Raw genomic sequence first — 11,562 nt, forward strand, 5'->3', positions numbered from 1 at the left:
ATATGCCAGCCTGACTGGTCACACTTAGGAGGGGGACCTACAGCACATTATGCCTCTGTCATAATGGGAATCAGTTTCATCATTGTCAGCAAATGGCTAAATTCAATAGTTAATCAGAACTGCACAACATATGTAAGACTCCTGGGACAATACAGTCTCTTCCTGAATAGCATCAATTTAATGTACTGTACTATATTTGAAATTTAAAGTATGTGCATCACTATCAAAAATCGAGTCCAAATATATTATGCCCAAGGTCAGTGACCACATCTTGTACTTTCAAAGGTGCAGTATTTATATGATATAATTCATTGTTTAAATACTGTAACTCAAAATCAGCAGTCCATTTTGCTTTTTACATTGATGCACACATTTTACATTTTCTTGAAGATACAGTGGTCTGGCTGATAGGGCCGTTGGAACAACAGTATTTCAGAAAAATACTGAACTTAATACTTTTTATTACTCAACATTCAACATCCAAAACATTTGAAGAATTCAATACCCATTTTATAATTGATGGGGATTGTAATCCTTCACCACTTTTTACTTTGTCAGTCAGTAAATATACTCTGAGACTCAGTATTATATTAAAATATAGAAATACAGTATATTGGCGCATAAAAGTGAATGTTAACAAAAAGCAGCATGCAATTTATGAATGATAAGTAGTATAAGAATCAATAGTCAGCTTATTTGTTAAAAAGTGTTTGAGTTTGTGGTGTGGTGCCCCTGGATTTGGTGTAGATGGGCTGCCTTGGGTAGCACACCATAATATTTATTTAGCACTTTGGTAACACTCCTATTTATTTTTATACTAACACTACTCTTTGGAGTATTTTACTAACACCTTTATTTTTGTATCACTTTTTAACACATAGCTCATGCTTCTTTCCTATTAATACATATTAATACTTTAGTATTTTAATGATGTGCTGCCCTGGGGTGGTTGGGCCTGAGCCAGCTTTGTGAGGTTCTCACCCTGGACTTATACTTAGTATTAGGGACCTCAAGCAATAGAGATGCCTTGAAGTGGCCTGGAGGATTATCATATCTTTTGCAAAATATAGGTAACCAAGATCTCTAAAGTTTCTATTACCATATACTGTAGTGTACAGGTCTTGTTATTAGTAGCTCTTGGGGTGTGTGGGAAACTGATTGGTCTGAGAGGCAAATAAAGAGAACCCTATGGACAAGCACCAGCATCCTTGAAAAAGGCATAAGGGCTGAAGCGGGTTGGAGGCACTCATTGGCACTCACACACAGCCTAAAGAAAGCACAGCTAACCTGCAATTATAACAACCAAGCACCATAAATTACATCCATAAGTCTTCTCGCTGGCTGGTGAGTGGAGTGGCCGTTGATGTCACACAGGGATTCCGAGGAAGTGGAGCCTTGTGGCAGCGCGACTGCCAGTCACAGTTTGGCTTCCGGCAGGATCCGGCGAGAGTAGGGACATCCTGGTCTCTCTGGACCATGGCTCCTCCCCCAGCATGTCCCGATCACTGCTGGCCAGTGATCGGGCAGCTCGCGGCATTCCACCCAGCACTGTAGATACTGCAACCTTAGCCAGCATGGAGAGGTGACGTCCCCACTCGGTCTCCATAATCTGGATAGAGCGCTGGAGCCTGGAGAACGCAGCCCACAATGTGAGCAGGCTGGGAGCTTACTTATATGAGTTCCCGGAAATCCCTTCATCAAACACAGCCAGATGAGCACACAGAAGACCCAGGACATTAGCACTCGCCACCGCCGACTCTGTATTTTGGCATGTCTAGTGATGTGGTTCGTTTCTGATAATTTCTAAATGGCACATAAAGCCCAGACAGGTGGTGATGTCCCAGGGAATCACCTATCTGCAGGCAAATGGTATGTCTCATATATACTGTATGAGTGTGTGTATCTCTCCCTCCCCCTCTCTCTCTCTATACTGCTTCAATTCCTCTCTATGACTCCTTCCCACCACTCTCTGTCTCTCTACCTGCCATGTTTCTTTCTCTCTCCCTCCCACCCCTATCTTTCTCTCCATTCCTCTCTCCCTCTCTCTCTCTTAACTCAACCTGGTGAAATATGTAAAAGGGGACTCTACCTGCCGTTATATTTAAAAGGGGTCTCTACCTGCCTTAATATGTAACATGTAGCTCTGCCTGCCATAATGTGTAAAAGGCGGCTTTACTTGATATAATGTGTGATACGGGCTCTTCCTGGAGTAGTTTGTTAAATGGAGCTCTATCTGGCATAATATTTGACAGAGGCTCTACCTGGCATAATGTGTAAAAGGGGCTCTACCTGGTGTAATGTGTGTAAGTTTAGCTACTGTGCAGCATAATTTGAATAAAGGAGACTACAGTACAGTGTAATATGAATTGGTATTATTTTGTGGCCATGACCCTTCCCCAAGAAGACATGCCCTTACATTTTTAGTGTGGGCTTCAGGAGTGCAATTACCATGTTTTAAATAGTGGGAGGGGGGGACACTGATGTCTAGTTAAGGCACTGGCTTTAAATCCTGGTGGCACATTTAATGGTGGGGCTGCATTCAGATAAAACAAACAACATTTGGGCTAATCAGCTTGATATAGGAAAGGAGGGAGACTAGAAGAGTGGAAGATTCAAGTAAAACCCAGACAATAAAGATGTTTTTGGGGTGAAGCATATTAATGTATCTAGAAAATAGTTGTTTCCTTTGGAAGAGGCAATAAACTCTGGTCAAGCTAGCAAACCCAATAAAGAGGTGTATTTGACCAGTTAATTTTAATTGCCTTCTTAGAGATGGCTGTGTTCCAATACCTCAGATTACTTACATATCAATAATGGATATCAATATACTGTAATAAATGAATATTTTACTGTCATTTGAAAGCTTTTCAATTTTACTAACAAATTTTTGCTCTACATATTAATTAATTGTTAAGGGATTCACAGGTGTAAGTTCTGTGACATTCATGAAATCATCCTCACATGTAATTCCACATGGATCTCTGTCTGCTATAAAATCATCAGAGAAGCTGGGAGCTAGATACTGTACAGCAGTCACAACAATAACAAACCAGAACACCACGACTGATGAGAGGAGGAACCTGACATTCCCACAGATGTCTTCTTATGCATGAAACATACTGTAATATTCTGTAATTTTTTCACTTGCTGTTTTTATTATTGACAAGAGTACAAAATTTGGTGAAGACTAATTAGGATTAGGACAGAATATTTTTGGAATATTTTCTTACTGAATGACATTCTGAAATTGTGCTCTAAAATAGGCAGATGTTTCACATTAACTACCTGACTTTTTTCCAATCCGTATTATGTCATTAGCAGTGTTACTGCTAACTGTGTATATCTCTTTACCAGCGATGGTTATCTTAGTGAACATTTGGAGGTGATTTGGTTACAAAATTTGTGATATTTTCAAAGCCACATTTATACATTGAAAAAATTATATTAAGATAATTTGTAATCGGTTACTATTAATGTATTCTGACCTTTGATAAATAATCTTATAAATCAACTACTTCTAAAGTATAAATGTGTGATCTGGTGAAATCAGCTGACAATTCAATTTGAAAAGAAAGACGTCTAAGCTCTCACATTCCCCTTCTCTACTAACCACTGTGCAACTTTGCCTCCTGACCACTCTTTATATTTTGATCTTTTTTTTACTATAAGACTCCACAGAAGACATTATAGAAATTATAGATATTTACATGTTATATTGTTATTAATAGGGGAATTTAGTAAACAAAAAAAAACAATTGGACATCTCGATAATGCCCCATTGTATTGGCAACTTTTACATAAACTAGGCCCCCCCTATATAATTTTCTAGGACTCAGGATATTTATGGGCATTTCAGAACTTTGAAGTTTAAAGGAAAAAATATCTGTTACCATACAAATTTCTTTTACCATCTTTGCACAGTCATTTCCTGTTGCATTCTTATTTTTATTATTTGTGATTCTTGTTACCACCTCCATGTTTGTTTATTACACAGTTTCATATTTTCATTTCAAGAATAATATACATACTTAATATAGGTCTACATTTTTCAAAAACTTTTTTCTTTCTCTTAACATTGTTACAGTGGTGGGTTTCTAAAAGGACTATCTGGCACAATAGGTATGGACATTTTCATTATGGCTTATTGCTAGATTATAGATGTCTATTGTTTTATTTTTAATTTCAGTATCAAATTCAAGTATTCAGATATATATTGTCCCTATTTTTATCTATGTGGAAGATTCAATTAGCCACAACTTCCATTCTGTGACGTCCTGTATTTAAAATCTAAACATATTTTGCAAATAAAAAAATGTTCGAGTTCAAAACTTTAATGTGTGGACATCGCGCCAATATTGTGCATTAATAATGTAATGCGTAATCTATGTAAAGTGGATGAAAGAGTCATTCTAAGTAGAAATTTACTCAGTTCTTAATGTCAGAATTATTGCAAATTCTGATTTTATGGATTTTATTTTTTGACTAACCAAAACACGTGACGTCCGAGTTCCAATAAGAAGATCTTAATAAATCTGCAAATAGAGTGTCCAATGACTGCAGATTTGATTAGTAACAGTGGATAGTAAGCAAAACATAGCAGGCTATTGTAAGGTATCGCAGGGCTTCATTTTACAACATTTAAGATAGAATTAGAAAGTATAGCCAGCAGGAGTATTTCAGCAAATAAAAAAAAAGGATTTAGGGTTTACAGTTAGATGTACAGTATCTATTTTGATTTATAAGGGAGTTAGTAAACTCTTGCATTTCCCATCTGGAAGGTCAAAAACACATAATTAGAATGCATAGACATTCATGTTCCTCATCATTACACCCATCTCTCTGCTTTTTAGAAAATGACATGAATATTGAAGTGGCATTATAAGCCATGTATTACTATTGAAACACCTTTACATACATCATTAGTCATCAGGTACGTGCTCTGGAGACTTACTGAGAGCCACAATTTCTCCCTTTAAAACCCACAATAGCAAAAAATCATGGCCGTGAGATTTTGACATGTTAAAAAAACTGTCTGGCCAAGTTTGTGGCTAATTGAATCTAGGGGTAATATGCTGTCAGTGATATCAAAGTAGACCTCCATATTACATTGAATTATAAACTATTATGATAATGTCATTGTAAATGTAATAAATAGCATTTATTCTTCCTTTTTTTGTAGGATATATTCGCTACTGGCTTCATTTCATCTGCTTTTATCACATCTTATACTGTCAAAAACTTGTGCCATTGGAGAAACAGACCTCTTACAGTTTATTGTACAAGGGTGGAGGGTAACACTGCACAGAGAGACGTATAACACTTACTAAGAAAAGGTCAGCATCTTATTGTGATATAATGATCTAATTCTGAATCTGCTGTGCTGTATTAGATCATGATTCAGAGATGAAATGTGATCCTGATGGTTTATGCACATCTCCAATGGTAGGGCATATCCAATGGCATGACTAGTTCTGACCCCGTTCTGGTAATTTCCCGGAATTTGATGTTGGGGGGGGGTGAAGCTGGGCAGCGTTTTCAGAAATTGGGGGCAAAATGCCCCCAGTTTTCTGGCCCAAGCAGCATTGTAAAAGCCCATGTTTCACAGATGGCTGACGTAACTGATCCAATACTGCACAGCTGCGGCTGCCATAAGCTGGCAGGGGAATCTATATAACAAGACTCCTCCTGCTGAATCAGCATATTATACACAGCATCTGTATGACCTGTGTCATTCCCTGAATCAGGCTCTTATAGGCCCTACACATTGGCCGATTACACTGAAAGATATGAACAATCTCATTCATTAATGAACGACATATCATTCATATCTTTCAGTGTGTAGGCACCTACGATGAATGATGTGCTGCCCCACGCTCGTTCATTGTTGGTCTTGGCTCGTTTATACATGCATGCCAATATGGACAAGGTCATTCATATTAGCTTGCAGGGCTATAGAGCCGGGTGAAGGAGGGAGTGAAGAAACTTCACACCCCCCAACACCCCCCCCCGTGCCACCAGGTCGTTCATCCGTCGGCTGTATCGGCCATCGGGCACCTCAGCGGCCAATCGGGCGGTGTGTAGGGCCTTTAGTCTCACTTATAAACCTATACTATAATTTATCATATGGATGTATATGTAATTACATAGCAAGTAGATTTTTAAAGTTGATGTAAGTTACAGCAAAGTAATCTATACTTTAAAAGCATAAGTATACAGAATATTTCTAGAGTATATTATACACTGTAATACAAAGAAATTGTAGCCATATAACAGCAATTCATGCATACACATTCATTTTTGCATATGGACCATACAACTTCTGACATTACTCAAACTATTATTGCACAGAGCTCTGGAAAAAAAAGCCTAGACATCCTTGAATTACCGTGAAAATTAAGAGAAATATGGACTCTCGTGTTTTTTGGGGCAATTTTTTTAAATGTCTGGTATTAAAACTTAACTTTTATTCTAATCATTAAAATCTGCTCATTAAGCCTAGAACAGACAAAACACAGATGTCAACAAGTAACATAGATATCAAGAGTACGTTTGAGCAATATTTGCTTCGATTTGCAAACTAATTGGTTCAGCAAAACACTCTCATGTAAATTGTGTCAAAAAACTGTATTATTAGGTATCAATTAGTAACTGTAAAAGAATAATAATTTCTAGTATCAATACTGATAATAGTACACAGATTCACTTAGCTCAATATTCACTAATACAGTTTGAGCAATGTTTGATTAAGTTTGCAAAATAGTAGGCTCAGCAAAATGTTTACATATAGATTATAACAATTAATAATATTGTTGGGTATCAAAAAGTAAATGTAAGAAATTTAATAATTTTTAGTAATTTCTAGTATCAATACTGATAATGTTCCATGCAGTTCACAGATTCACTTTGCTCAATATTCACTGGTTCCAATCCCCCCCCCCTCGATTTTACTGTATAACCACATATAGGATTGGCTAGCATATAGGAATAGCAGCTCCCAGAACCTCAGGCAGCTCCCAAAAAGTGCAGCGCTGTGTCCCCCTTATCTCTTTCCACTGTACTACTTTGTCCATCAGGGGTGCGCCTCCACCTTAGACATCTCTTATTAGGCTTTGTCCTACATTACTAACACAACAACTATTATTATGGATCTTACTATCACTTGATCTTATACCATTATGTGATTGTATCTACCTGCGCTCATACCTTCCATATTCCCCCACCCCTAACAACGATATCCTTGAGTTACTAAAATAAAAAATGCAGGATTTCTAGAATAGCAGAACTTCATAAACCCTTTATGCTGGAAAATTGCAACAGTTGATTCACTTGATTATCTGTGTGACCAGGATAAATTCTGTAGTTTAATTATGAGGATCAAATTATAGGAAGAAATAAAAAAACTATTACTGTACATTATTTACATCATCAGATAATTTCTATCTAATATACAGTGCATCTGGAAAGTATTCACAGCGTTTCACTATTTCCACATTTTGTTATGTTACAGCCTTATTCCAAACTGGAATAAATTCTTTTTTTTGCCTCAAAATTCTACACAAAACACCTCATAATAACAGCATGAAAAAAAAAATTGACATTTTTTGCAAATGTATTAAAAATAAAAAAATAAAAAAATCACATGTACATAAGTATTCACAGCCTTTGCTTAATACTTTTTTGATGCACCTTTGGCAGCAGTTACAGCCTCATGTCTTTTTGAATATGATGCCACAAGCTTGGCACACCTATCTTTGGGCAGTTTTGCCCTTTCCTATTTGCAGCACTTCTCAAGCTCCATCGGGTTGGGTGGGAATCGTCGGTGCACAGCCATTTTCAGATCCCTCCAGAGATGTTCAATCAGATTCAAGTCTGGGCACTGGCTGGGCCACTCAAGAACATTGACAGAGTTGTCCTGAAGCCACTCATTTGATATCTTGGCTGTGTGATTAGGGTCATTGTCCTGCTGACAAATTAATCGTCGCCCCAGTCTTAGGTCAAGAGCACTCTGGAGCAGGTTTTCATCCAGGATGTCTCTGTACATTGCTGCATTTATCTTCCCTTCTATCCTGACTAGTTTCCCAGTTCCTTCCACTGAAAAACTTCCCCAGAGCATGATGCTGCCACCACCATGCTTCACTGTAGGGATGGTATTGGGCTGGTGATGAGCGGTGCCAGGTTTCCTCCAAACATGGCGCCTGGCTTTCACGCTAAATATTTCAATCTTTGTCTCATCAGACCAGATAATTGTGTTTCTCATGGTCTGAGAGTCCTTCAGGTGTGTTTTGGCAAACTCCAGGTGGGCTGCCATGTGCTTTTTTTCTAAGGAGTTGCTTCATTCTGGCCACTCTACCATACAGAACCTGATTGGTGGATTGCTGAGATGGTTGTCCTTCTGGAAGATTCTCCTCTCTCCACAGATGAATGCTGTATCTCTGACAGAGTAATCATCGGAATCTTGGTCACCTCCCTGACTAGGGCCCTTCTCCCCTAATTGCTCAGTTTAGATAGCCGGCCAGCTCTAGGAAGAGTCCTGCTGTTTCCGAACTTCTTCCATTTACTGATAATGGAGGCCACTATGCTCATTGGGACCTTCAAAGCAGCAGATATATTTCTGTACCCTTTCCCAGATTTGTGCCTCGAGACAATCCTGTCTCGGAGGTCTACAGACAATTCCTTTGACTTGGTTTGTGCTCATACATGCACCGTCAAGTGTGGGACCTTATATAGACAGGTGTGTGCCTTTCCAAATCATGTCCAATCAACTTAATTTTAAAACAGGTGGACTCCAATTAAGCTGTAGGGACATGATCAGTGGAAACAGGATGCACCTGAGCTCAATTTTTAGCTTCATGGCAGAAGCAGTGAATACTTATGTACATATAATTTCTTAGTTTTTTATTTTTAATAAATTTGCAAAAATCTCAAAAAAAACTTTTTTTTAATGCTTTCATTATGGGGTGTTGTGTGGAGAATTTGGAGGGTAAAAAATTAATTTATTCCAGCTGTAACATATCAAAATGTGGAAAAAGTGAAGTGCTGTGAATACTTTCCAGATACACTGTATGAGGCTAAGCAAAATTGGTGTCATCTGGAGTTGGGATAGTTCAAGTTGTTTATTATTATTATTATTATTATTATTAATAATAACAATAAAAATACAATGTAATATATAAATGTAATATATGAAAATATGTATTATTGGCCTTTAAATAACTCCTTTTCCAGAGATCATAGAGTAAGTGTAATTCTATGTGGTGTTTGAAAGTTCTCCTCATGTTTGCTTGCGTTTCCTCCTAGTGCTGTCTTCTATTCACAGCCCCAAAACATTTGCATGGTGTGTAGTTGTGTGGTATTTGTCCTCTGACAAAATTGACCTAAAGAATGGGTTCATTATCAAAATATATGTTGTAATATTATGGTGGAGACATAATCCTTGATATATGATTATAGTTTACTGACCGGTTGCTAGTTAATAAATCAGTTTAATCAAGTTAATGTTCTTGCAGGATACAAGTTGTGCTCAGTGACATCTTCTCTACCCACTCAGAATGTGTGAGGACAACCAGACTGCAGTCACAGTGTTTATACTTCTTGGATTTAAAGGTCTATATTCATACAAGATTCTATTCTTCATCCTGTTCCTCTTCTCCTATATTGTGGTGCTCAATGGGAACCTAATCATCGTTGTTTTGGTGTCGATTAGTGAACGCCTCAAAATTCCAATGTTCATCTTCCTTACACAACTAGCAGTCGCTGATATCTTAATAACTACAACCGTTATACCAATGATGTTGGATATCATATTAAGCGATACAAAAGAAGTGTCTGTCACCGGTTGCCTCATGCAGATTTACTTTTTTGATATTTTTGAATTAGTGCAGTGTATTGTTATTGCTATAATGTCTTATGATAGATATTTGGCCATTTGCAATCCGATGCGTTACAATTCCATAATGTCACCCGATGTTTGCAGAAAAATTATTGCTGCTTCTTGGTTATTGGTGTTTATTGCATCGGGTGAATTAATTTTGGTTTTGCAATTACAATTCTGTGGTCTAAACTACATTGACCATTTCTTCTGTGATTCTGACCCAATTTTAGAAATATCCACATCAGACAATTCATTGTTGTTACTGGTTGATTTTTTCTTCTCTGTTGTTTTTATCTTTATTCCTTTTTCAGTAATTATCGTAACCTATATGATCATTTTCTACGCCATACTAAAGATTTCTCTCAACAGTGGAAGGAAAAAAGCCTTCTCCACATGCAGCTCCCACCTAGCTACTGTATGCTTATATTATGGAACCCTAATGATTGTTTACATGGGGTCATCAGAAGACAGCTCACATATCAAAAAAAAGTTCTATTCTATATTATATGTAGTGGTGACTCCCATGATGAATCCCATTATCTACAGCCTTAGAAACCACAAGATTAGGCAGACTCGGCAAAAAGTTTTAAATATTCGAACATAATTATAAAATATATATAAAAACAATAGCATAATGCCAATAGTTATTAAATATTCTACAGGTACTGGACTTCCGGTTCCGGTACCCATGGAGTGAGCCGCATGCTACAGGAGCTCCGTCCCACCGCCCGCCGCAATAAACCTTTTAAAGGCTGTTACAGCCTCCACATCCCCCAGCACACCCTCGGCTGGACCCGCGGTCAGCATGGACCGCTATGTGACGCCCATAGCCGCGGTTCCCCAGGCTCCCGCCGGCTCACGCCAGCGCAAACACGAGGCTGGAGAAGCACTGCACGGGTAGCAACATGGAGCCTGGCGCCGGCACTGAAGTCACCTCTCCTGCCTCCAAGAAACCGTGGCCGAGGGGACAGACATCACAGGATCACAGGTATGCCACGATCCTGAAGCCTCTGTAACGTATGGGGACATAGTGGCAGCAATAAAAGCCACCATGGCCCCCCTGCTATCACAGGCTGTTACTGATATAACTACACAGCTTCAGTATCTACAGCAGAGAGTCTCTCACACTGAATTCCAGCTGCAAGCAGCTACACATGACATAGAGGGGCTGCATCACTCAGTGAAATCTCTTACTATAGAGAACTATCAAATATGTAATAAACTAGATGATATTGAAAATCGCTCAAGAAGAAATAATATCAGATTGGTGGGTTTGCCGGAATCAATTAAAGGCACAGCGCTGGCTCATTTTGTACGTGTCACCCTTCCTGCAATTTTGGACATAGAACGGGACTGCAGCGATCTAGTTATTGAGAGGGTTCACCGTGTGGGCCCTGTCCCCACCCCCAACAGACCGCGTCCACGTGTGACTCTGTTTTGCTGTCTGAACTACCTTCATAAACTGGCATTCTGGTCCGCATCCCGCAAAATGAAAGATATCCAATGGGAGGGTAATAAGCTTTTCATATTCCAGGATTATTCGGTGGAATTGACCCAAGCCCGTAAAGCATTTTCCCCCATTTGCACTCAACTTGTATCAGAGGGTCGCAAGTTTGGCTTACTCTACCCTGCACGCTTGCGCATTTATGAGGGTACCTCCCACAAAGACTTTCTGTCGCCTGCTGACGCTG

General features: G+C 38.6%; 1 protein-coding gene across 1 annotated transcript; it reads left to right on the plus strand.

Annotated features, from left to right (window-relative positions):
• Positions 1–9,548: 9,548 nt before the first annotated feature.
• Positions 9,549–10,475, plus strand: LOC135045365 (olfactory receptor 11A1-like). The gene has a single exon (XM_063955289.1). The coding sequence runs from the start codon at positions 9,549–9,551 to the stop codon at positions 10,473–10,475; it is 927 nt and encodes a 308-aa protein (XP_063811359.1).
• Positions 10,476–11,562: the final 1,087 nt, after the last annotated feature.

The sequence above is a fragment of the Pseudophryne corroboree genome, unplaced genomic scaffold, assembly GCF_028390025.1.
Source record: "Pseudophryne corroboree isolate aPseCor3 unplaced genomic scaffold, aPseCor3.hap2 scaffold_901, whole genome shotgun sequence".
Taxonomy (NCBI): domain Eukaryota; kingdom Metazoa; phylum Chordata; class Amphibia; order Anura; family Myobatrachidae; genus Pseudophryne; species Pseudophryne corroboree.